The sequence below is a fragment of the Trichosurus vulpecula genome, chromosome 6, assembly GCF_011100635.1.
Source record: "Trichosurus vulpecula isolate mTriVul1 chromosome 6, mTriVul1.pri, whole genome shotgun sequence".
Taxonomy (NCBI): Eukaryota; Metazoa; Chordata; class Mammalia; order Diprotodontia; family Phalangeridae; genus Trichosurus; species Trichosurus vulpecula.
In genome coordinates, this window is record NC_050578.1 from 227,825,021 (window position 1) to 227,852,692 (window position 27,672).

A 27,672-nucleotide genomic window follows, 5' to 3' on the forward strand; every position below is an offset into this window, starting at 1 on the left:
GGTTCAAAAGGGTCGGGAGCCGGAAGCGCCTGGGCCCCCTCGGCTGTGGCGGCGGTGGCGGCGTCTGCTCGTTGTGTTCGCGGCCGGAGGGGAGTTGCAGAGGAGCGCTTGACGCCGCCGGAGCCGGGCGCCGAGGAGGAGCAGGAGCCGGCCCCGCCAGCGTCGGCTTCCCGGCCTCACCATGTCGCGAGGCTCCATTGAGATTCCCCTCCGGGACACTGACGAGGTGAGCGGAGCCGGGGGCCGGGAGGTGCCCCCGCCCCGCGAGGGGTGGGGTGGGGCGGGGCAGCGTGGGACCCCCCCGCCCAGTTCCCTCCTCCTTGCCCTCTTCACCACCCCCCACCATGCCCCGGGTTTGCCCCGAGCCCTTACCCCCCAGTCCGGGGTCTGACCCGCCCCCACCCCCGGACCCGGGTCCGAGCCGACCTGGGACGCCTGTACGGACCAGAGGTAGGGGTGGCTCGAGGAGGCAGAGAGCTCACACACCCTCCCTCTTTCCTTTAGTCCGCGAGCCCTTCTACCTCGCCCCGGCTCGAGGAGCCCTGATAACTTTGCCTGGGACCCCTTACCTGTAACACCCCTCCCCCCTCCCGTTGACCCCATCCAACATTTGCATGAGCGCCCGGAGCCCCCCACCCCCACTTATTCATAGGGTCCCAGCTCTAGAGCTGGATGGGACTTTTACAGAGGTGGAAGCTGAGGGAGGTGGAAACTGAGGCAGGCGGAGCTGAGGGAATGAACCGATTTTACCCAAGGTCGCAGGGGCGGTTTGACAGCAGGGGCAGCGTCTGGATCCAGAGCCCCTGCTCGGGAAAGACCTTCAGGGGTCTTTACTCCTCGGTCTAGCAAGGAGGCACAGAGGACCAGAACAGTTAAGGGGCTTTCCCGGGGCTAGCAAGAAGCGGGGGGTCTGTGATTGCCACAGTCCAAGTTTCCTTCCTCTGCACCCTTTCCCCTCTGTGAGAGGTTATAGATAGCGCCTTCCTTCAGTGAGGTCCCGCCGCTCTGTCTTCACCCGAATTTTAGACTTCCGCCGATGTTCCGTTGTGCTATCTAAAGTCATCAAAAGTGCAGTTACATCCACTCGTGGTTGGTTGTGCACACATTGAAGTGTTTCTCCGACTTAAAGTTGCATGCTTGGATCCATTTGCAAAGCTGATTATTATGCAGAGAGTGTAGTTGGCTTTATACCTACTCTAAATCAGTTCTCCACTGAAGTCCTTCCCTCAGGGTGGTGTTGAGGTGATTCTGGGTTCTCGAAGACTGTACCAGTTCCGTGTAAACTTGGGGGGTGGGAGTGGTATTGTACCAGCCTGAATTAAGGGCCATCACAGACTGTATGTCTGTTTCCTGAGGGCTAGCCTAGCTAGCAAAGGTCTGTTCATTAACAGTTTGGTTATATGGTGATATGGTATTTTTGGCCACAGAAACTCCTGAAGGCCTGCTAAGTCATAGAGGAGACTTGCAGTCTGTACCTACAGTAATGAAATCACAGGTTATTGAAGTATTAAAATATATCCAACTTAGGGCCATTTTCCTTAGTAATTAGGGTGGCATACTTGGGTTCTAAGTACAAATGCAAAGCAGTGTTTGTTGCATAGAGCGTACCAAGACATCTGTGGCATTTTATAGCTAAAATGGTTCTGCTTTATCCAGCAATGCCAACTTTTTTTGTGCTGATACTTATGAATATATTTCTTGTACTTGCCAAAAGCATTTCTCTCACATTGAATGGTATCAGTATTTTTGAGCCGGGCATTTTGTCTCAGTTGAAAATGAACATAAGCCATTTTTTTTCTTGTTTGTTACATAAATATGCATACGTGTACTGATAAATAAAATTAGTGCTTTGGGAAAAATAACTGTGAACAAGGATGCGAATAATGAGTAACAAATATTTTTGTATTTTAGGTCATTGAACTTGACTTTGATCAGTTACCGGAGGGGGATGAAGTTATCAGTATTCTGAAACAGGAGCATACTCAGTTGCACATATGGATCGCCTTAGCGGTTAGTGTTTATTTAAATAAATGTTTTTCATTTACTGACCAGGAAAATAAGTTCAGAGTATGTATCTTTTAAGACGCTATGTATATCTGATTTCTAGTCAGGCAAATTTTAGGTCCATTGTAGAGTTATATTGTGTCCAAAGAAGTTCACGCTCTTATCGTCTGTAGAACAGTTCTGACGTGTTAAAAATATTTCATCGTTTTTTAAAGAAAAGTTATTTAAAATAATCCATATAGCATAAGGTTTTTTTTATTTTCTTTAAAGTGAAAACTCATATCAGCTAAAGACTCTCCCTCCTCCCAAGTTTCTAGGAAAACAAAAGCAATTGCCTGTACAAATACAATAGATGTTTCTTAAGTGCCTATCATGTGCTGGCCTTTTTGCTAGGAGCTTAGGATGTAAAGGCAAACCCAAAATCATATCTCCTTATCCTGCTTATATTCTCTTGAACGATGGCACATAGAAAAAGAGTTATTTTAGAGAGAGGTAGAGTTTCAACCATCATCTCTATGCACAGGATTCCCAGTTTATAATACAACATTAATCTCTTTCCTGAACTCCAGTCCCATGGCACCATCTGCCTTAGATCTCCTGTTAGTATCTCAAACACATGTTCAAAACAGAACTAACCTTCCCCAATAAACTGACCCCTCCTCCAAATGTTCCCATTTCTTGTTCCAGTCTCCCAGGTGCTCACCCTGGGAATAATCTTTGACTCTTCCCTCAACCCCATGCCCAGTCACTTGATCTATTAGGTTCCACCTCCACAAAACTTCTTAAATCTGCCGTTTTTTCCATTTATATAATTTTTACTTTTATCAGGGTTTTATCATCTCTTGCCTAGACAATTGTAGTAGGTTCCTAATTCCTTGCTTCTAATTTTTCTATTCTCCGATATATCTTCTGCATACCTGCCAATTAATATTCATGAAACAGATCAACCCACATCACTACCATGTTCAAAATCTGGCTTCCGCCTCCTTGTCCAGATATATTTCATGCTACTACTCCCCTCCACACACTCTTGAGTTGCAGTCAAATTGAGTTACTATTGTATCCCAAATTTGGCATTCTATCTCCTTTGCACATCTGCACAGACTGACCCCTGTGACTGATATGTCTGTGTCTCTGAATCCCTAGTTTGCTTTAGGGTTCAGCTCAGTTGCCATCTCCTATCTGATTTTTCTTTTTTACTTTCTAGCTGGAGTATTACAAGCAAGGAAAAACAGAAGATTTTGTGAAGTTGTTGGAAGCAGCTCGAATAGATGGCAACCTGGATTATAGAGACCATGAAAAAGACCAAATGACTTGCTTAGATACATTGGCAGCCTACTATGTCCAGCAGGCCAGGAAGGAAAAAAACAAGGACAACAAGAAGGAGCTCATCACCCAGGCAACCTTGCTGTATACCATGGCTGACAAAATTATCATGTATGATCAGGTAAAAAAGAAAGCTGTCCCTACCTATGGTTTCAACAGATAGCTGCTGAGTGTGATTTACATCAAGGTTGCATCTTGTTGTTTAATGAAATAGACTAATTTTTCTTAAAGAAATGAATGTTGATTTAACCAAAGTAAAAGAAGTTTCTGATGAAAAGCATCTTTGTTCTGTAAAATCTTTGGTAAAATGGCTCTAGTGAATCTGGGCTCTCTTTGATATGGTTGGTGCTCCCCTTCCCCCAGTACAGATCACACAGCACTTCCCCTCCTCACCCTGTGCTGTTCTCATTCCTCTTCTTCCCAAAGTCCTCCAGTAGAGCTGCCCAGCACACTGCGCATCTCGTACAGGCCTCTTAATATTCTGGAAGCACTGTGCAGGCCTCCAACTGCCTGTCTCTTCTTATTCGTTGCTCTCACTATGTGACCAGCCTACCTTGTTTTCTGGAAGGCGTGTCCTCAATGACATTTTACAGGTCCCAGTCACTATTGGTAACACAGGTTCATAGAGTCATTGTATTGGTAATTAAGATGGGACTTTTTTTTTACTGTTTTAGAATGCTGAATTAATTAAGTGCCTTTGATTAAGCCTTACTAGGTGCTGACCCCGGGCTCACGCCTTTTTGCTGATTAGGTGTGGCCCTGAACAGAATATAAAAACTCAAAGTTTAGCATTCTGCCTGGGGCTCTCACTCATAACTGCCCCCCAGCTTTGCTAATCCAAATGTTGGTTTGTATTTGGTCTGTTTATAATGTATGTTTGTAATTTGTATTTGCTCTGAAGTCCAGGTTGCTGGCTTTTCCTCCTGAACTGAGTGAATGATATTTGTATGTTTAATTAAAGTGAGATTGTTAACCCCTTAAAGTTACTTTCCTTGGTAAAGCAGATCAAAGAACCTGTGTTAGCAGCCCTTCTGTATGCTGGTTGTTGTTGGCTCTACACAGCCACAGTAGCTGCTAGCCACATTGTTATTACAATCATAGATGTAGAACCAGAAGGAAACCCAAAGGTTATCTAGTACAGCTCCTTCAGTTAAAAGATAAGGAAACGGAGCCCCTGAGAAATGAAGTGATTTGGCCAGAATCAGTAATGTGCAGAACTGGATTTGTACTTGGGTGCTATGAATCCCACCTTGAGTACTTTTCACTCTGCACCATGCTCTGTGGAGCCTTTTGCATCCATCAGTCAACTTTCCATTGCTTTTTGGGTTGATTCCAGGGCTGATTCTCCAGGATTGCAGTGGAAATGATTTGTAGCCATGTAGCGTCCATCATCTGGAGAGTGTTAGTGTTAAAAAGATGACATTTATGGTAGGGAATAGCTTGGGTTGGTTTAAAGTACCACTTATACCTTCCCTAATTATAGTGCAATGCATTGTTATCCTCCTAATTCACTTCTGATTGATTTTTATGAAGAAGTTAGTTGCATGAATGTAACAGGTAAATTCTCCTATATAATGCACATTTTGAATGGGCAGTTCAAGCATCATCATATTTTCTTTCAGTGGAGGATCATAGGTTCCAGACAGAATTTGGAAACTTGTAGTGTTTTTTATCATCAGAATTACTGGTGAAAAATAGGCATTTTAGCACAGTTTTTTTAGATTATAGTTAAGAACTGTCCATCAACTACTTATATGTTACAATTAAGGGAATTTACCTCCATTTATGACATTTTACCTGTCTTTTCCATTGTCACAAGTTCTTTGGAAATAAATATTGGCCACCTGCCATAAAGGAAATCTAATTTGGTGCTTCTTTTTATCCAGAACCATTTATTGGGAAGAGCCTGCTTCTGTCTGTTGGAAGGTGACAAAATGGACCAGGCTGATGCACAGTTTCATTTTGTACTCAACCAGTCTCCAAATAATATACCAGCCCTTCTTGGTAAGCTATCATTGGTAGACCTCTTAGGAATCTCACTTCTTTCCCTGTGTCAGGGATACAGCTCTCATTAATTGAAAGTCAAATCCCAGCCCTTCAGCAAAGGGGAAAGAATTTTGTTTTTAATAAAAATGAAGTTTATCCTCTGAAGAGTGCCTTAGAAAGTTCAATTGGAGAAAATCTGTGGTAAAGAGAAAACACATCCTGTAGGTTATGCTTTGAGGAGATTCAATTATTTTGGCAAAAAAAATTTTTATTGTTGAAATTAATAGAAATTAATCACTTTCTGAATTAAGAATAATACATTCCTCAGCACTGAATGTGTAATAAACAGTGATCTCTCTTTATGTGGACAGTATACCACACTGGTTTAGAGAATCATTTTAAAGATAAAGATAGAGCTGTTCTGTTTATAGGCATAAATTATTACTGCTATGTGGGGGTTAATTGCTTTTTGGGTGTATTTATTTGTACTGAAATCTTACGCTTACCTTACATTCTTTCAACTTAGCATTACCTACTGACTTTCCCTTTTATTTTTTTAAATCGTGACAGGTAAAGCTTGTATTTCTTTCAACAAGAAAGATTACAGAGGAGCCCTTGCATACTATAAAAAAGCACTGCGCACTAACCCAGGATGTCCGGGTAAGAGAAGAGCAAGACTTGGTAGTTATGTTAGGCTAAAACTGTGACCCAACGTAAAATCTTGATAGTTTAGTGGAATGTTTTTTAACTCTGAGGTTACAAGAGAAAATGTACTTCAGGTGGATGACATTGAGAATTTTAAAAATCTTCAGTTGGTCTTTAAAACAAAATAATAGGTGATATTGTGCCCCTTTAAGTCATAGAATCACACTAGAGTTGAAAGCGTGAGTCCCTTCCACAACATTCCCACCAGTCTTATAATTTAAGAACTCCATCGACAAGGAACTCACTGCTCTCCAAGGTAGCCTGTTCACTTTCAGATAGCTGGGAAATGTTGCCTTACACTGAATTAAGATCTGCCTTGCTTTGGCTTCCACCTTGGTTCTTCCCTCCTGAGCCAAGTAGAACAAGTCTAATAGCCTCTTCCTGGTGTGAACCCTTGAGATATCTGAGGATAGTCATCATACCTCTCCTAACCTATGTTGTCTCTCATACCAATACTCTGAGATTCTTCTGCTGGTCCCATCTGGCATGGTTTCAGCCCTGGTGGCTTCCTTGAGGCATCTTCTTTCTTGATATGTCCTTCCTTGAATGTCATTCCTAGAACTGAACGCAATGATCTGAGTGTGGTCCAACCAAGGTGGAGGACAGTGGGACTTTCCTGACTGCGCCCCCCCCCCCCCAAAAAAAAACCAGAACCCAACTAGATTGTATATTTTCCATTTACTAAAATGCGTTCATGTTCCCCCTGATAAAATGTCAGCTTGAGCACAAAGACTGTTTGGTTTTTGTCTTTATGTCCTCAGAGCCTAGCACAGTGCCTGACACATAGATATTTAATAAGTGCTCATTGATTGACTCGGTGAGATACTTTGCTGAAATCCAGATCTACTCTATCTACCTCTTTTGCCTATTCTTGCAGTCTCATAAGCCTATCAAAAAAGGAAGCAGGAGTAATCATTACGCTGTCTTTTTCTCTCTAATCTCTTAGTGCTAGGTTGCACTCAGGGAAGTAGATACCATCATCAATTGCTAAATCAGAAACATTTGTTAAGTGGTCACTGTGTGCCATGTACTATGATCATACCCCATAGCCAGAGATGGATTTCAGTGCTTCAGTATTTCACTGCTCTGCCTTTTGGCAACCTTCTTATATATAAGCAACAAAACTGTCAGGACCATTATGTCTCAAGAGTGTCTGTCAGTCTTATTGCTCTCTATTTAAAGAGAGTGGTTTTGGCCACAGGTGTCTGGTGCTCTTTCTAATGACACCACTGTATCACCTAAAACGTTTTCTCCTGTAGTCACTGTAGGAGTCTGCCTAGCTGTGGCTTGCTGCTTGTAGCTCTGACTCTTCACTGCCTGCACTGAACCTTTTCTTTAAATAAGTGCCCTTTCATTCTGTCAGACAAGCAAGTAGTGGTCAGTATGTGTGTGATAGCAAACCATCTTTGGCTAGGCTTTTGTGTTACGTAAGATGCAGATCTGCGAAAGGGATAAAAATGTATGGATAGTACTTCGTTGTTGATCACAGAGCTTTTCACTTTCGAGGGAACCTCTTGCTCTTTCTGTCTGCCTGAAAATTGTCATTCAAAGGACAGTCTAACAGTTGTGTTGGGAGATGTAAAACACACCAGTATTAGATATTTTGCATTCTTGTGGGGAAGGTTTATATCATTTAGTACATGGGGAAGGAACTATCAGGGAGGATATGATTTGGCCTATTGAAAAAACAAATCAGTAATGTAACAGTACTCTTGTTAATGGAGTTTTACTGTAGTTAAAGTACAGAAGGGTTGGACTTTGATTTTCATTTGATAGAAGTAATAGAACTTTAAAAATGCCTTAGTTTAACAGGTTGAATGACTTGATATTTTTTTTAGCTGAAGTCCGCCTCGGAATGGGACATTGCTTTGTGAAACTGAACAAACTGGAGAAAGCTCGTCTGGCGTTCAGCAGGGCCCTGGAGCTCAACTCCAAATGTGTGGGAGCGTTAGTCGGGTTGGCTGTCCTAGAACTCAATAATAAAGAGGTTTGTGAATAAGAAAATCATCCAGGCATCGATTGATTTGCTTAGCAATAGAGAATTCCTCAAAGAATCTGTTTAGCAAAAAAGATGAGTCCAAAATATAGGTTGGGAAAAGGAACCATATTTTCCTCTGTAAACAGGTTCTTTTTTCTCTGCAGAATATAATGATATCTTCTTACAGATCATCTAGAAAATGGTTTGTAAGATGGACTTAAGGAAGAGGAGTAATTCAGCCAGGCACTTAAATATAGATGTGGCAAACTGTTATGAAAAGTTCCTTTATGGCTAAAAATGGAATTCAAAATAGAATGTATTGGAGTATTTTCTATTGCTTGCCATATCGAGCTAGTGCTAATTTTAAATAATTTGTGTCAAATGATGTTCATATACCCAAAATTAGAACGTGGGGGAATATTTCCAAAACTAAAACTACAATAAAGTTGTACTTGCATTTGATTAATTATTGAGAGACGTAGGTGCCTTAAGTTAAATATTCAGACAAGTAAAGTAAGAGCTGAACTGTTTATCTGGGTTTGGCTTTGTGTAGTGTTCATAGCTCTAAAAGTTTGAAAAGAAAATATAGTAGAAGAAGTGTTCTCTGAATATTATTCATTCATACTCTCAACCCAAACCCTGTCTTTTGTTTAGGCTGACTCTATCAAAAATGGTGTCCAGCTTCTTTCCCGAGCTTATACAATTGATCCTAGCAACCCTATGGTACTGAACCACTTGGCAAATCACTTTTTCTTCAAAAAGGTTTGAGCAGTCTTTTATCTTTAACTCTTGATTTTGCTTCAAAACATATGATGTTTCACCCTCTTCAGTAGGTATAGGTTGGGACCTGAGTTTTGATATTGACTCCTCACTTGATTGACTTGCTCTGGGGTGTCTTTGTATTTGATGTGGAATTGGAAGAGGAGTGGGGCTAGAGTTAGCAGAAAGGTGGCTTCAAGTCCTGGCTCAGACACTTTCTAGCTGCATGCCCCAGGACAAGCCACTTAGACTCTCTGGCCTTCAGTTCCTTATCTGTAAAATGGGAAATCATAATATTTGTGCTCCCCGTCTTTGAGGGGTGTTGTAAAAAGAAAACCTTGCAGACCTTAAAGTTGTATGTAAGTTGAGCCATTATTACAAGAGTGTGATGCATGTGCCTCTTTATAGTGACAAATATGTGGAGGACATTCTATACCTCTGTTAGTGATGACAGCTTTGGTGTGGTCCCTATAGAGTAAAATTTGAGCCTTTTAATTTGTAGGAAGTGGTTTCTTATTTCTGTCAGTTTAAAATTCTAACTGGTAACTTTTAATAAATAAAACTAGGAATTAGGAATTCATTCTTTTCCTAACATACCCCACTAAAGTAAAGGATGATTGAGTGCATGATGTCCTTTTCATGGCATAGTTTTATTGAACAAGGATAATGGGAAAAACTCAATAAAAACTCAGGTGGTTTAGTACCAATGATAATACTATTTTAGTTACCTAATTTTTGTATTACTTTGGAAAAGTTTTGTATAACATCATCTTTTATGAGTGAGGTGGTTGGGTGTTTTATCTTTCTTGTGCTCTTCATTTTTCAGGATTATAGCAAAGTCCAGCACTTGGCTCTCCATGCTTTCCATAACACAGAGGTGGAAGCTATGCAGGCAGAAAGCTGTTATCAGCTGGCTAGGTCGTTCCATGTTCAGGAAGACTATGACCAAGCTTTCCAGTACTACTATCAAGCCACCCAGTTTGCCTCATCCTCTTTTGTATTACCCTTTTTTGGTTTGGGCCAGATGTATATTTACCGAGGGGACAAGGAGAACGCATCTCAATGCTTTGAGAAAGTTTTGAAAGCCTATCCCAACAATTACGAAACAATGAAAATTCTTGGCTCTCTCTATGCTGCCTCAGAAGATCAAGACAAACGAGACATTGCCAAGGTATCTCTGAAAATCTTAGTTATCCTGAAGTGATCTCCTAATGGATGTCAGTTGGTCAATAAACATTCATTAAGGACCTACTGTGTGCCAGGCACTGTGCTAAGTGCTGGGGATACAAAAAGAGTCAAAAGACAGGCCCTGCCCTCAAGGAGCTCATAGGCTAATGGAAAAGACAACAAACAAACAGATGTGTACAAGCAAGCTGTGTATAGGATAAATAGGAAATAATTAAAAGAAGGAAAGCACTAGAATTGAGGGGTTGGAAAGTCAGACTTGAAGTATTCCACGGGAAGTCATCCCTTATATCGTATGTTACTACTAGAAAAAAGCTAACAGTAGAATGCAGTATTTCAGAGAAGTGGTTATTTTATCTGTATGCCACCCTCTCTACTGACAAATATCACACAGCCCCTCTTCATCTTAAAAAGTGGTGTTTGTGACTTGTTATAACCAAAATAATTCATGCCCTGGGGCCACCCTTCTGGGGAAGCATTTAATTTCCCAGCATGGACCTAGGGCAGTAGATACCTGGAGCTAATCTTCTGAGTTGGCTTAGGATCCCCAGGGTTTGTGTTCCATTGACCTTAGCCCTTTCTAAACTCACTTCAAGGGAGAATCTTCTCAATAATAAATACACTGTTGTTATGTTTTGCCAAGGTCTTTATGGATGGGGTAACTCTAGTTTTCACATTAGCTCGGGCTCATAAAGGTTGAGTGACATGCCCAGGGCTAGACAGTGAAGTCATAGCAGATCTGGTATCCAGCCCACTTCCTAACTGCTAGGCTATGGTCTTTCTCTTCCTTGGTGCTTCCTAAACATTCATGATACAATTTTTATCGCCTTAATAAGCACCACTTTGGATGCTTGAATGCTGCATTCATGGTGACTTATCTTGGTGACTTGTGGATATCACACTGATACTGGTTTCTCCTCTGTCTCAGGGCCACTTGAAGAAAGTCACAGAGCAGTATCCGGATGATGTTGAGGCCTGGATCGAGCTGGCACAAATCCTAGAGCAGACTGACATACAGGTACGTGGTGTAGAATTCCCTTTTAGCTGAGCGCTGCCCACTCTGTGATGTAAACTGCGTAAGGCATTGGTCATCATCATGACTTGGGTCTGCCTCTGTCTTTGTGGGCTCGCAGGGTGCCCTGTCAGCGTATGGAACAGCAACGCGTATCCTGCAAGAAAAGGTTCAAGCCGATGTCCCGCCAGAGATTCTGAATAACGTCGGCGCCCTCCATTTTAGGCTCGGAAACTTGGGGGAAGCAAAGGTAAGAAAATGGGATGTCTGTATCCTACTGGAGTGGGTAGTTGATTTTTTTTTTTTTTATAAATCAGCCTTGACCTAACATTTTCTTTTTTGAAAGCTGTTTTTCTATTTTTAACAGAAATATTTTTTGGCATCTTTGGATCGTGCCAAGGCAGAAGCTGAGCATGATGAACATTACTATAATGCCATCTCAGTTACAACGTCGTACAATCTGGCCAGGCTTTATGAGGCAATGTGTGAATTCCATGAAGCAGAAAAGCTGTACAAAAATATATTACGAGAACATCCTAATTATGTTGACTGTAAGAATTTTAAGTTACTTTAAAAAAAATCCTGCAAGTCATTCAGTTATTCATTCAGCATACATTTGTTTAACAAATAAGGCAAAAATGAGAACTGTTGAAACATGTTAAATCAACAAATATTTATTAGATGCCCACTATGTACTTAGTACAACGTTAGCTGTAGAACAGAGAGAAGACACAACCTCTGGCTTCACAGAACTAAACTCTTTGCTGGGCAGATTTGAGCATGGCTTTAAGAATGAGTAGGATTGAAGCAGAAGGAGGAGATGTTCCAGGTGAGGGGGGATGGCCAGAAAAGAAGTATAGCTGAAGGGAGGTGGGAAGGGTGCATAGGCATGATGCCTGTGGGCCATAGGAAGGAGGCAGAACTTTCTTGAACTGGAGTGAATATTGGGAGAAATTTGGGTGGTGGGCAAGATTTGGGCCTTGAACAATGGTTTGAAGAAGTAGAACTGAAGTTTGATTTTGCAGAGCTGATCTTTCAGTGTACATTTCTTTCAGGCTATTTGCGCCTAGGAGCAATGGCTAGAGATAAAGGAAACTTTTATGAGGCTTCAGATTGGTTTAAAGAAGCTCTTCAGATCAATCAGGTTGGTAATCCTTTGTGAGAAATGAAAATTTTCAGGTAATTGTCTAATGAATTATTTCCTTTTAGGCTATGATCTATTGATCCCAGGTCTGTTATTTCCCAACTTGTATTTCTTTTAAACAGACAATGATGGTAGAATAATGTAGGTTGTATTATTGTATACTGGTTTTATGGACTTTTGGAAAACATAGACTCATAAAATGTCAAGAGTTGGAGGGCACCTAAAAGGTCATTTAGTCCCACCTCCTATTTTATGCATTAATTCCCCTCTACTGCATCCCTGGCAAGTGGTAATCCATTAATCAGTACTTGATACCCAATATTATGTATGTACAACTATATTCCGTCTGGTCTTATCCTCAACTACTACCCCTCCATAAAAGTAAAGTAACCTGCACTCACCTTTTCACATGACTTGTGATGAAATTCATCCCTATGTGTAGGCTGAACATACTTTTTTGTGTGATGCCTCATCCTTCAGATCTTTGGAGTTTTAATCCCAGTCCATTGGGCTTTCTATTATACCATAATATTATACCATAATTGGAGAGTTAGCATGGTACAAGAGACCACAATATCTTGGAAGTTCTGAATCTCGTCCTGGCTCTTCCATTGCCTGCCTTATAATTATAAGGGCGACCCTTCCCCTTTGAGGCTCAGTTTCCTCTTCTGTAAAATGAGGTAGGTGGGGTTAGACCACATGATAGCTAGAGTCCCTTCCATTTCTTAACTTTCTTGGACCTGAATATTTGTAATCTTTTAACATGTGTTTCAGGATCATCCAGATGCTTGGTCTCTGATTGGCAATCTTCATTTGGCCAAGCAAGAATGGGGTCCAGGTCAGAAGAAATTTGAAAGAATATTAAAGCAACCATCCACTCAAAATGACACATATTCTATGCTGGCCCTTGGCAACGTTTGGCTACAAACTTTGCATCAGCCCACTAGAGACCGAGAGAAGGTAATGTCTTTACTTACTGAGGGTGGGATTTGACTGTCTTTGACCGAACTACCCAGCATCTCTTAACTACCGTTGTTGTTTCTCTTCTTTAGGAAAAGCGACATCAGGATCGTGCACTAGCCATCTACAAGCAAGTCCTCAGAAATGATCCTAAGAATCTCTATGCTGCCAATGGCATAGGTAGTGTAAGGCTTGTATATTTGCACTAGTTTGAAATTTATGATTCGGAGACGAGTGATGGTGACCCTTAGTGCATCACTGAGGTTATTACCCTGAATTTCTCTATAAATACAATTATTCTGAAATATGATTTGCTATTTTTGTTTGTCCTGATTTCCTACTGGGCACTGTCAGCTTAAATAAAAAAATGTTTTTGTGCATTTCACTTCTCTTTAGGTGCTGTGCTGGCCCACAAAGGATATTTCCGTGAGGCTCGTGATGTATTTGCTCAAGTAAGAGAGGCAACCGCAGATATCAGTGATGTGTGGCTAAACTTAGCGCACATCTACGTGGAGCAGAAGCAATATATCAGTGCTGTTCAGATGGTAATGTATATATCTTTTCCTTGGATCATCTAAAAGTAATAGAAAACTTGGGATAAAAATATTGTTTTAAGACCAGTTTTATTGATGGACTGAAACTCTTACTTTCTTAACCACTTCTGCCCTCTAGTGGAATTAAATGTCATTTTTTGGTCATTCTTTCTAACGGTGTCCAGTATTTATGAACAAACTTAATGGGGATATCCAGGATTATAGTTTGATATTGTTATAATTGTGTTTTTAGTATGCATTAACTTGAGGCAAGATAGTGCAATGCCTGAACTCTAGTAAGTTAGGAAGTGCCCTAAATCTGATAGAGAAATGTACACACCTTAAAATTGTGAAATTTCCAAGGTGAAAGGCTAGAGATTATTTGGTCCAACGTAGCTAGCAAATGGTCACTCAGCCCTTTTCTTGAGTACCTCCAGTGAAGGGAAGCTCATGGGCCAGCTTATTCCACTTTGGGAAATATTTTTATTATCTTTTGTTTCTACATCACTTATATTTTAAGAGGATAAAGAATGAGTTCAGCAAAACTAACGAACACAGTGAAAAAATCTGACTTCTGTGTAGTATTGTACACTCATAGCCCTCTCACATGTGTAATTGTTTTTAGTGTTTTCTTGGTTCCACTTCCTTCCCTTCGTATCAGTTCATCCGTCGGGGGTGGGGAACCTGCGGCCTCAAGGCCACATGTGGCCCTCTTGGTCCTAAGGTGAGACCTTTTGACTGAATTCAAGTTGAACAGAACAGATCCTTTTATTAAGGAGATTTGTTCTGTGAAGTTTGGATTTGGTCAAAGGGACGCACATGGGGACCTAGAGGGCCACATGTGGCTTGGAGGCTGCAGATTCCCCACCCCTGGGACTCTAAATCTTCCCATACTTCTCTGTATTCATCACATTGATTCTTTCTTCCAGAGTACCACAATTGGTTTCGCCATTCCCCAATCGATGGGCATCTACTTTTTCAATTCTTTGCTAGTATAAAAAAAGGATGCTATAGATATTTGATGTACATGGGGCCTTTTTTCTTGTCAACAGCCTCTTTTGGATATATACCTAAGTAGTGGAATTTCTAGGTGTGGACAATTTAGGGTCTATCGCAAATTCAAAGATAGACTAGTCACATCCCTTTGCACATAGTAGAAGTTAGTATTTGTTGAATTGAACTAAAGGTTCTCATAGTTTCCACTCAGACAGTTCTTTTTGGGTAAGAATCGGGTCCAGAATACACATTCCCCTTTTTTCATTATTCTACCTTTTTAAAGGTGAAATTAACATTAAAACAAGTTCTGAAATTGATTTGCTCTTAGCAGAGAGAATGTGCCAACATATATCCAGGTATTTGAAGCCCCACCATCACTACTAGAGCATGTTCCTCTTTAAGGCTTATGACCTCTTTAGTAATTTCTTCATCTTTTTCCTCTTGTAGTCTAGCTAGTCTATGAGATAGTCCAGATACAGTATCCTTGATCTTTACCTCAGTGCTTTCCTGCCTTGGTTCCCAAATTTTCTCAGATGAGCGTATCTTCTTAATGTAGAATGCTGTCTATGCAATATATAAGGGAGAGCCTAGTCATGGGTCTCATCCCACCAAGTCTTAGTGATCTTTATGGGATCAAATTTGCCTCCTTCAGTAAATGTCTCTTTCTTTCCTTGCTTATTTCTTGTATTTGGTACATTTGTGATTAAACATCTCAGGCCAGGGGTTTTAAGTAATTGTCCACTTCTTTGGATTTTGTTTCCGATAAATTTCAGAGTATCACTTTCTAGTCTTTACGTAGCACTTCTTTATAGTATCCAGCATAATGGATATTTGTAGTGGTTTTCTCCTCCCTCTTATCAGTTTAAGCTCTTTTTGATTCCATTTGCAAGTTTCCAGGCAAATACAATATAATTGGCCCTTCTTAGATGTACTCCCTCCCTGACCAGGATCCTGTTGATGAACAAGCATTTATTAAATGCCTACTGTGTGCTAAGTAGTGTTGATACAATTCTAACTTGTGGTCCAGAAATCCAAATGCCATTCCCAGAATTCACCTTTCTAACTGCCTGGCCACTTCCCTTTCTGTGCCTGGTTTACTTGTTTATAAAATGGAGCTGATAATAACATTTCTGCTTACCACACATAGCTGTTGTTGAGGATCAAATGAGATAATGACTGTGAAGTGTTTTATGAATCATTAAACACTATGTAAATGTTAGCTGCTGCCATTTTATGCAGTGAGACTTAGGTAAACATGGACCAGAGAAGGCATTTATTTTACATTCATTGCAGAGATTGAGATTAACTCCAGTTGCCATCTGCCAGGCTGTGAAAATAACCTTTATTGTACAGAGCCTTATTGCAATAGTAATATTTTTGGGGGGCATTCTACCTATAAAAAAAATCACAAAGTTCTTGTGTGAGGTACTATAGTCGTCTTGATTTATCTTGGTCATCTTTAGTAGCCAGTAGGCTCCTTCTTTCTTGCTATTTGATCAGGCCCCCAGCCACCACCAGTAGGGCTGAACCAGGACAGGGTTGAAAATAGAGACTATGTGGTTGGGGCTGGGAAGAAAACATGGGAGGGCATGTTGTTGTTGTTCAGAATTATATTTTGTTGTCACCTAGTCCTCCAAAGTCATATATTTTTCTGCCTGCCATTGGTGCAGACATTTCAGAGTTGCTTGTGCCCCAAATTATAGAACAACAGAGCTTTCTCAAATACGTTTTTGAATGGTCCAGATTTATGTTACCAAAGTGTGACCTGAGGAAAGTTAAAACAAAAACACAACTGAGGTAATTTTCTGAAACTGTAGAACCTTTTGAAAAGGCCTTGCCCTTTTGGTGAGCAGAGCTTTAATTACATGGACTCATGCTGTCAGACTGGAATGGTTTTGTAATCTCCATTGTATTTCAAGCACTTTCTCTTCCCTTTATAGTATGAAAACTGCCTCCGAAAGTTCTACAAACACCAGAACACAGAGGTGGTGCTGTATTTGGCCCGTGCCCTCTTCAAGTGTGGCAAGCTACAGGAGTGCAAGCAGACTTTGCTCAAGGTAAACCAGATTGGATCCTTGGGTGGCATGAGATAGCTTTTTGGTTCATGTTTGTGCATCTCTGAAAGCTACCTGGATGAAGATGATAGACCAAGATCCGTCTCTCAGCTGCCTTAGCTCATGGAACCTATTTCCTTTTGCTTTGTGTGAACACAGGCTAGACATGTGGCACCCAGTGATACAGTTCTCATGTTCAATGTGGCTCTGGTACTTCAGAGGCTAGCTACTTCTGTTCTTAAGGATGAGAAGAGTAATCTCAAGGAGGTGCTTAATGCAGTTAAAGAACTGGAACTTGCTCACAGGTAAAGAAAGAACTTTCAGAAATGTCATTTGGGATACTGTATTTCCTTATTCTTTCAACAAATATTTCTTAAGTGTACAAGGTACTGAGAAGAGGCATCAAGAAAGAAACCTACAAAGACAAATAAAATAGGTTTGCTACCTTCAGGCTACTTAAAATCTAATTGTCGTGATCTACAAACCTGGAGTTCACAAAGTTTGCTTAAGTTAATTTCTTGACTACAAAATAAGGAAACAGTATTGCTGGGAATACATTTTGTAAGGGACTTGATATATTTCCAGCAATAGTTGACCTGGTCAAACTATTTTATGTGAGCCCTTCTTTGACTTGTCAAAGTATTCATTTTCAGTACTTAAAAAAAAAATCCACAGTTCCATTTGTGTGGTTACCTCCTTCATGGACACAGAATACTTCTTCTTAGAGGATTTTAAAGCAAGTAGAGAAACCTTTTTCCTTCAACATATCTTGTGTTTATGTTTTGATTTTTTTAAAACCTCCTCGAGGGCAGAAAACCTTTTTTAAAATAATTCTTTCTGTTCTCCCTAAGTGCCTAGAGTACAGTAAGTATCATCGAGTGGTTTTTAGGACATGCTGGCTTAATCAGAGGTTAATTTTTGGTTTAACCAAGGACAGCATTAAATATGAATTTCCTTATATTGATGAACTTTGCTACATTAAAATATTCTTCATTATTGCTTATAACTTTACTCATTATTGATTTTAATTATAAGTATATTTTGTCTGCTCTTTAAAATGTCTTTGATCTCACTTTACTTTTGATATACCTTTTTTTGGTAGAGCTAGAGTCATGGTAAGAGTCATGCATGAAAGCTAATATATGAGTCTTTTAAAGGTTTTTAAAATTGTAAAGCAAATTTAAAATTCTAAAATGATTTGTTTCTTTAGACATTGAATAATTTAAAAAATAACATAGAGAATATTCTTTCAACTTACTATCAAATATCCTTTTTTCCCTCATATTCAAACTAGGTATTTTAGTTATTTGAGTAAAGTAGGAGACAAAATGAGATTTGACTTGGCCCTCGCTGCTACAGAAGCCAGGTAAGAGTCTTCATGTTGCTAAAACATGGCATTGTTGGTACCAATAAACTTTGTCAGGTGTGGCCATTATTTTATGTCATTAGTGATTGCCTGGCAGATGTAACAACAAAATCAAAGGTCAAGACAGGCCTGAAGGGATGGTTGTAGTATTGTGGAAAGAGTCTTGGATGGGTTGGGTCTTGGGACAGCTGGGTTCTCTTCCCAGTTCTGCGACTCACTACCTGTCTGTGTGAGAGTGGAGAAGTCTTTATTCTCCCTCTCTGGGCTTTAGTTTGTTCATCTGTAAAAGTAGGCAGTTGTACTGCTTTGTATTTACTCACGTTTGTGTGTGTGATGTTTTGTGGAAGAGAATGTATGCTCCTTGAGTTCAGAGACTGCTTTTGTTCTTGTATTCTATTTTTTTTTTTGTCTCTATATCATTGCCAGCACCCTACCTGCTTCATAATAGGTGCTTAATAAATGTTTATGGGTTGGTTGATTCTTTTCAAAGGTTCTTTTCAAATATGTCATTCTCTGCCTCTGTGATGTTATAAACTTCTAAAAATGTCAACTATTCTATGAACCCTCCCTGTGCAGACCAAGGTTACTCTTGTTGAGGCCTGATATTCTCTTAGAGAATTTGAAAAACTGATTATGGACAAATGCTCTTCATGGAAAGATGATCTTAGGCCAGTCATAGAGCAACCTCTCTGGGTGTCTACGAGGTGAAGAAGTTGGGGGTTGGAGGTGAAGAAGTTCAAGGTTCCTTCCACCTCTAAACTCTGTGAACTCTGAATTTCAGTAAAGGACTTGTATGGTGTTTGCTGTGTCCCCAGAATCAAATGCACATCTCAAGTCCAAGTCACAGTTGTATCAGTCTGAGTTTCACATCCTTTCCTCCTCTCAGATGAAAAAATATTTCTGGGCATTGCTTTAAACTTGAATATATGTTTTTGATTAAGTAACTTGTTATTTTTATGAATTAAGGATTGTCATAAATATCAAATTATGCTCCTTGAGGAGTTATTTGCATTATGAGAATCAGCCCCGCCACCTGTGTTTCTCTAAACATTCTAGACAGTGCTCTGATTTACTGAGCCAGGCACAGTACCACGTGGCCCGTGCACGCAAACAGGATGAAGAGGAGAGGGAACTACGAGCCAAGCAGGAGCAAGAGAAAGAATTGTTACGGCAGAAACTGCTAAAGGAACAGGTTCTGTTGACTTGTTCACTATGGGGTGTGGCAGCGTAGGGGGGAGGTTCTAGGGACACCAAGAACAGTCATCCTATCAGTGGTGGGGGATCTTTGGGAAGACCCTACAGATTTAGCATCTATACAGCCGGGGCCCTTGGGCATGCGTTCATGGGGCATACTGACTGACTTTCTCCCTTGTTTTTTGTATTTCACAGGAAGAAAAGCGTCTTCGAGAGAAAGAAGAGCAGAAGAAACTCCTGGAGCAGCGAGCCCAATATGTAGAGAAGACCAAGAACATCCTTATGTTCACGGGAGAAGCCGAAGGAACGAAGGAAAAAAAGAGAGGTGGCGGCGGCGGAGGCGGGGGCAGGGTGCGTACTCCTCTCTGTGATGGTAGAAATAGGCCAATAAGCCCAACCCACAGTTAAAAAGATCTGACAGTATTCTTTCACTGTAGAATTGTTAAAAATTGGACCTGGCTCAGGCGCCATTCCCTGGGTAGTTACTAAATGGGATTTAATGGATAAATGGAATGGAAGAGTGGAAGAAGTATTTATCAAGTGCCTACTGCATGCCAGGCACTAAACTAAGAGCTTTATAAATATGATCTCATTTGATCCTTACAAAACCCCCTGGGAGATAGTGTGATTATTAACCCTGTTTTACACTTAGGAACTTGAGGCAAACAGGGTCACACCGTTAGTGTCTGAGGCTGGATTTGAACTCAGGTCTTCCTGTCGCAGGCCTGGAGCTCTGTCCATTTTTCCACATTGCTGCTTTAATAGAGCTGTAAAGTAAAAATAGCTCTGATAGAGTAAACAGTTACAGATCTCTTTTTACTCAAGCATGGTCCCCTTACCAAGGAGTAACTGGTTTCAGTTTCCTTTGGGTTTCAGCGTTCTAAGAAGGGAGGTGAGTTTGATGAATTTGTCAATGATGACACGGATGAAGACATGCCTGTGTCCAAGAAGAAGAAGAAAAGGAAAGGCAGTGGGAGCGAACAAGAAGGAGAAGAGGAGGAGGTGGAGAGGAAGAAGAAGAAGCGGAGGAGGTAAGGAGTCTTGAGGGAGCCCTCCACTGTTTTTCTTCGCTTCCTGAAAACAGTATTTTTCACAGATTTGTACTTAAGTATAAGAACCGTTTAGAGTTCTAGCCGTAGACCAGAGAGCAAAATCTGTTTTAAAGGCAGCATGATCTCATTAAACTTTGTAAATTAGGCGCTATGATTACCCCCGTTTTACAGATGAGGAAACTGATACTGAGAGAATTTAAGTGACTTGCCCAGAGTCACAGAGCTGAGAAGTGTCTGAGGCAGGATTCTGTCGAGTCATGTCTTCCTGACTCCAAGTCCAGCACTCTACGTGCCCCTACCTCCCAGCTTCTCAGAATTGTCGTGGGCCCCAGGATTCATCCTCTTGTGTCCATTTTTCTGGTGGTCTGACTTCACACTTAGCTAGACTAGTCCTCAAATAACGAATGAATTAATGAATGTATGAAAAAGCATCTAGTAATCACTGTGCTAAACTCTGGGGATACAAATAGAAAAATCAGGATGGTCCAGTTGGAGGAGGCAGCACGTATCTGACTATTTAGCTGCAGGGTAAATGGAAGGAAGTACTCAGGGTATAGCAGGGGGAAGATGGCAAGGCCAGGGGTCCATGTCTGTAGGTCAGATGACAGTGTCAGGCTCTGAAGGGCTGATGGTAAGACCTGGTGGTCCTCTTATCTTCCTAGAAGGAGTAGAGGTGATGAGTCTTGTCTTGTGAGGAATCAAGATTCTGAAGGGAGAGGGGAGGAGCAGGGTTCTCTTTTTCCTTCTCTCTCCACACCTCCCCCCTGCTCCTACCCTCACAGCACGCCAACCCCTATCTTCCTTCTGTGTAGCCATAATGAAGATAATGAATTGTGGCATTCAGAGTATGGCTGGCCCTGATAGATGTAGTAATATCCGCTTTTCTCTGATTGTTTGTGAATGTAAACAATTCCTGTGGTTCTTGATAGTTTTACAATTTACGTAGTTTTCTTATTTAATTGTATTTTTTCATCAACATAGAAAAACAGAAAGTACACAAAGAAAATGAGAGAAGGAAATAGACCAAGGTAGACCTGGAATATAGCTCCAAGTCAAGGAAAAAACTGGTAGCAGATAATGTGGGATAGGGAGCTGTGGGATAGAGCTAACCAGAACACTGCCTTAAGTTTAATTCCACATCTACAAACATGGAATCTTCCAAGAGAAATCTGTGAGCTTCCCTAGTGCCTTCAGCCCTTCCTTCCACAGAGCCCCCAAGCACCTGCCCCAGCTCGTGTTCTGTTGGCATCACTGCCTTTGGGAACCTGTGGTGCTTTCCATGCCACAGGGAGCGCTTAGAGCAGGATTTCTGTAGAGCTCATAGTGCTGATGTTTAGAACATTGGGAAATCCTAGTCACCATTTGATCTTCCCAGACATTTCAGTTCTTTTTTTTAACCCCTCTTTCTTTAAGATAAAAGTTCTTAACCTGGGGCCTGTGAACTTGTTTTATAAAATGCGAATAGCTGTGTTACAACATAATTGGTTTCCTTTGTAATCCTGTGTATTTAAAAACTTTTTCTGAGAAAGGAAGTCATAGGCTTCACACGAGACCATGACAAAAATTGCTAAGAATTCCTGCTCAAACTGTGGCTTTGTTGGTGGCAAAGATACTGTGATACTGAAAGACCTCAAACTATAACAGAACTTATAACCTCTCCATGTTTCATCTGTACATTCATGTTTGTGGTATCTGAGGTTGCAATGTAGACTTTTTGTTTCTAATCATTAAAGCATTTGGAAAATGAGTAACAATGGGTGCAGAAGAGCTTTGCTAATGCTCCTCAAATTGCCCCCCTTTAGGTGGCTGCCTAGCACAGACCTGTGTAAAGCTCACCCTGCATTAGATTAACAGGAGAGGGTTGGTATTTCCTTAGTTTGTGAGCACATCTTTCTTCAGTGCATAATTTTTGCTATCTTGTGCCATGTACATAGAGGAAGGATCTACGAGGAATAGAAAACCTGGTTTCTGTCCTCGAGGACTTTACAATGTAGTTAGGGACACAAACTATATATGTGTTCACGTAAAAGTACATTATGTAGCAGTGTCTGTGGATAGGGTAGTACTCTAACAGGCATGAATATTACTCAGATATGTTCTTTGTCTCTTTGTCTTTACTAAGACCACCAAAGGGAGATGATGGATCTGATGAGGAAGAGACTGAAAATGGCCCCAGGTCGAAAAAGCAGCGTCGCTCAACCAAAACAGAAAAGAAGAAGGCTGTAAGTGCATTCTGGGGGGTTTTCACACCTTGTTCATCTGCACATTTGTTTCTTTTGTGGGGGAAGGATCGAGGCTGGGTTTGTGCTTTCCTTTGGTACATGGAACTCCCAGATGAGGAACCTTTTCAGCAGCGCAGAGCCACAAGTTCTTGGCAATTTCTCCGCTTAGATAGTTGTCTAGGGAACTTGTTCCAAGTCTTCTGGATTCTGAAACCAGCTCTTTGTACTCCACCGTGACATTTCTCTTTTATTCAGTATCTGCTGTAAATAAGATAAATAAGGCAGGTGCCCTCAAGAACCTCACAGTTTTGTGGGAAATTAAATGTTTACAAATCAAGTAAAAGACTAGACTGGGAGCCTAAGTAAGGATAATACAAAGTGTGGTGAGCTCAAGAGAGGTGAGAGTTTTTTTTTCTAGCTGGGGAATCTAGGAGGGCTCTAGGAAGAGGTGGCACTTGGGCTATTCCTGGCAGAGGGTGGTTAGGATGGTAGTGGCCAGAGGGGAGGGCATTCTAGTGGTAAAACTAAGGAGAAGAGTAATGATAGCTGACCTTTATATAGCTCTTACTAGTGCTAGGCACTGTGCTATGTGCTATATAATTATTACCTCATTTTATGCTCATAACAATCCTGGGAGTTATTATCCTCACTTTATAGATGAGGAAATTGAGGTGAACAAAGGTTAAATGACTTGTCTAAGGTCTCAGAGCTAGTAAGCACCTGAGGTCGGAGTTGAAGTCAGATCTTCCAGACTCCTGACCTTGAACCCTATCCGCTGTGCCCCCAGCTGTCTAAAAAGTGGGATCAAAGGTATGGTATTGGGTAGGGTAGTAATTATGGAAGATAGTGAGGTTGGGACTTGTCTTGTTTGATTGATTCATAGAAGACATAATGAGCAGCATGGGAATTAAAGTTGACCGAACAGCTTTGAGTCCTAAATGCCTCGAATTTGGATTGTATTCAGTAAACAGTGTGGGCTTCAGGAATTAGGGGGAGCAGGGGGAAGAGTATCATTTTGTGCACCCTGAAAATAACTCCCTCACATAATGAGACTGTGGGGCACAAATGGTAGTGTTTTATTTAAAGTTACTCAATTACTCTTTGGTTCTTCATTATATAATGAGTTTAACAAAATTACCTGAGAATTAAATTTTTCACTGTGTGATTTTTTTTTAGCCTAAGCCAGAACGGTTGCCTCCTTCTATGAAGGGAAAAATAAAATCAAAAGCCATAATCTCATCAAGCGACGATTCTTCAGATGAAGATAAACTTAAAATTGCTGATGAGGGGTAGGTATTTTTTCTCTTGGCAAATTACTCTGCTGTGATAATGTGTGTGGATGAAAATAATTCTTAACTAAGCCTGTTTGCTTGAAAAAGCTTTGTGTTCTTGTACCAGGGGGGAAATGGAGTTTGGAGAACATAGGATGAGGTCTGAGTGCCTTCGCTAGTACAAGTGTCCTCTGTGTTTTTCCTCCTCCCTCCCTGCCTCTATTTTCCAGTCACAGGAGGAGAATAGTGGGCTCTGGGTGTTCGTGGGGTGGAGAATGATGAATAGGGAAAGGGAGTTTTGTATTAGGGGATTTCTCCCTTTATAATACTAGACTAAGATGAACAGAAGGGTCAGAAGACTTGAGCCTTCAGGCTGCCAAATTACAACAGCATAAAAATTGTCCCCCTTATTCAGACCAATGAGCTATTCAGCCCATGAGTCTATTTCTGACAGGCACCACAGGATGTTGCCGAAGGAGATAGTTGTCTTCTCTGATATCAGCCTTAACGATGTGGGGAATGTGCCCTGAAACATCCCAGTTCTCTTCGTTCCCCATAGCTGAATTCCTCTATGCTTTTTTTGCATCTCTCCGTATTTTCAATATTTGAGTGCTCTAATTAACATGTGAAATACTGTGAAATCTTTTCTTGGACTTAGGTTGTTTTTCATGCAAGCTTCCTCATTCAGACATGTGGTGAACAAGTCTGTATTCACTTTCTCTACTATTTGTGTGACTTCAGCAATAGTCCCCAAGCCTTCTTCTTTGCCAGCTAAAGTTTTTTCCATTTTTTAGAGGTCACCGTCCCTCCACCTGATAATTGACTGTCTGTTACAACATTCCCTCCAAATGGTTATCAAATCTCTGCTTGAGCATTTCTTGTGACAAGAAACACAAGACTGCGCAAGCCAGCTCATTCCATTCTGGGACAGGATTAGATGTTAGAAAGGTCTTCCTGATACGGAGCTGATCCAGGACCAGGTTCTCACCTTTAAGAAAACAATCCCATTACCTCTTCCTTCTGACAGCTCTTTAATTATTTGAAAACAGCTATCATGTCTTTTCCTCTTCCTCCTGTTCCCATAGAAAGCATACTTTTCTCCAGGCAAATCCTCTGTATCTCCTTCAACCATTTTTTATTTGAGGTGCTTCCCAAACACCTCACTGTCCTCATCTAGGCGTAAACCAGTTTGTAAATGTCCTTTCTAAAGTATAACACTCTGAACTGAACAACGCGGCCCCTTTCTAATTCTGGACATTGTGCGGCCCACTGATGCGACCTAAGGTCATTTTAGTTTTTTGGCAGCCACAACACATGTTGATTCATGTTAAACTAAAATCACTTGAGTCTTTTTTAACAGGAGCTGCTCTCAAATCATTTGCCCTCCTGTTTTTTTGTGTAGTTGATTTTTTTGAACCAAAGCATAAGATATTACATCTGTCCCAGTTCAGTTTCATTTTTGTTAGATTCTGTCCATGGTTCTAACTTTCCAGAGTTTCAGTATTCTTCATTGCACCATCTCATCCATGATTTTCATAAGTATATGATCTATGCTTTCATCCTAAGTGCTTTTTTACATCTTGTCTTGTTAGGATTCCTAATCTTAGTGTCCCTCCACTATATCACCATTGCACTAATTTTTAATTTTGTCCAGTTTGTTGACTGTTTTAGCAGTGGTGGCATGGTATTCAGGAAATTTGCCTTGAGTCCAAGGTCCTTTTCCTAAATATATGACTCACCCTGTACTCCCTTCTCTGCCACTTACTTACTAGTTCGAAGAGTCTGATGTGCTCGGAAGTAAACAGAAGGTGCAGTTTGTAGTTTGGGTGAAAAATCAGTGAAGATGTCTGACAGACATGAGCTTTTTGAACATCAGGGAAGATGAAGCAAGGGTGTGGCTGAGTGCTGGAGCCCTGGGCAAGGACCGAGCTGTATTTCTTGGGGCTTCTTGGAAATCTGCAGTTTTTCCTGGTAGCCACTACAGGAGGACTGTGGAATTAAGAGGGATCCTGTCTGTAGTGCTGACTTCTACTCTCTTCCCCTCATTCACTAACTAGGAAGTGTCCAGTGTTCTCCTTCCTGTTCTATGGGTTCGTCGGGTTACCCTCATTTTGTGCTTCTTGGTACATTTCATCTTTCAGTGCGATAGGATTCTCCCTGATCTCTTGTGCATATGAAGAGGTCCTGATTCCCAGGGTAGGAGTGTCTGCTTTTTCTCCATCCCCCACTGGAACATTTTTGGCAGAGCATCAAACCCTGTAGAAAACTTTCTTCTTGGAAAAATTTACCAAATCTTTGAAAACCAGAACCAGATACATTGCTATAGTTTAGGTGTTGAACATTCTCCAGTCCTCTGAGAAACTTCGATGCCCAGTGAGTTGTGGGGTTTTGCCTTAACTTCTCTAAAATTTCCCAAGAATACCATTTTACACTTTTTTCTCCACTTCATAACTTTGGGATTAGGAAGTTCTAGATTTTGATGAAAGGCCCCAGGTGCCCTAGTGAAGGAGAGCACCCCCTTAGGGTTTGTTTGCTTTTCATTTATGTAAACTCACTTTTCCGTACTTGCTGAGTCCACAGAGCCAGAGCCCTCAGCATAACTGGTGCTTTTGTTTGTCAGGCATGCCAGGAACAGCAATAGTGATTCAGATGATGGTGATCTACGCAAGAAACATGTGATGTCTGAGAGCGATTCTGATGAGAACCCAAATCAGTCTGGGAGTGAAGCGGGCAGCCCCCGGAGATCCAGCGTGCAACAGTCCGAGGAGGACTCTGACAGTGACCGGTCAGCTCCAAAGAGGAGACGCTCAGTGTCTGAACAGTCTGACAACGAGTCCGTTCAATCAGGAAGAAGCCACTCTGCAGGTTCTGACAATGAGTCCCGGCCAGCTTCACCAAGTGCTGATTCAGACCGGGAGTCAGAGAGAGCCTCTGATAATGAGGCTTCCCCAAGGGGCTCTGGGAATGACTCAGAACCAGAGGCTTCCAACAATGAGGCCTCAGAGCGGGGTTCTGATGATAGCGATTAGATTTTAGTTTGTAAATAAGCTAAATTTCTGGAAGGAAACCTTTTTTTTAATATATGAAAGCTGTGAAATGCTTGAAATGTTTAGTAAAACTTGTGAAATTTTTCTGAAGGCAATTTTTTTCTATCAAATTATATATTACTAAGCCCTGAGAGACATTTTCTTGTGCCAGAGACCAATATTTGAGTTTCTTGTGCAAATGAAGTCTATCCTCCAATGTGGAACAGAGCCACCTGTCATATGTGAAAATTACACTTAAAAATAAAACCAATCAGTCCTTGCTGGAGTAGTTTGGCTGCAGTTTTGGCCTACGTCCCAGGTCCTCTGTGTTTAGCTGCATTAGATAAATGATTCTTTAATAAAAGGTACAAGGAAGTATATATTTCCTTTATTACCTTTCCATTAATATCTTGGTCTTGGGAAGCAGGTCAAGACTTTACTTTCCAGTTAGACACATAATTTGTAATTATACCAAAATGCAAGCAAAAGAAGCAGGTTTTTTTCCCCCAAGAAAATCCTACGGAGAAGTCAATTACAGGCATGGCGTAGGATTCCTCAGGAGAAAAAAATGTGTGAAAAGACCCCTTGTTAGTCAAATATAAAGCTCTGCCTAAGCAAACCATTTAATAAAATTCTGTTGTTACAAGCTTTTGTGGATAGCCTTATTTGCTTTGTTACTGAGGTGGGAATCAGAATGCCCTGCCTGCCTTACTGTGATCAACTGAGCAGGGAAGGTGTGGCTAGACAATAGTTTGTGAAGAATATCTGGGGCTTTAAAGGAGGCTGCAGGTTCAATGGGAGTCAGAAGTTATGGCAGCCAAAAAGCTGACACCGTATTTAGCTGCATTAAGAGGGAAGTAGCCATCCTACACTCTGCTCTGACCAGACCACATCTGGGG

At 41.1% G+C, this 27,672-nt stretch overlaps 1 protein-coding gene across 1 annotated transcript; it reads left to right on the forward strand.

The window, feature by feature from the left end:
* On the forward strand, positions 1-27,421 carry CTR9 (CTR9 homolog, Paf1/RNA polymerase II complex component). The gene is made up of 24 exons (XM_036763548.1): positions 1-226; positions 1,912-2,010; positions 3,212-3,451; positions 5,217-5,334; positions 5,887-5,976; positions 7,860-8,008; positions 8,654-8,761; positions 9,585-9,929; positions 10,872-10,961; positions 11,077-11,205; positions 11,323-11,506; positions 12,011-12,099; positions 12,874-13,059; positions 13,152-13,239; positions 13,456-13,604; positions 16,529-16,645; positions 16,802-16,947; positions 17,937-18,008; positions 19,065-19,200; positions 19,398-19,553; positions 20,079-20,233; positions 22,377-22,476; positions 23,653-23,765; positions 26,368-27,421. The coding sequence occupies exons 1-24, from the start codon at positions 182-184 to the stop codon at positions 26,774-26,776; spliced, it is 3,513 nt and encodes a 1,170-aa protein (XP_036619443.1). The 5' UTR covers positions 1-181; the 3' UTR covers positions 26,777-27,421.
* Positions 27,422-27,672: the final 251 nt, after the last annotated feature.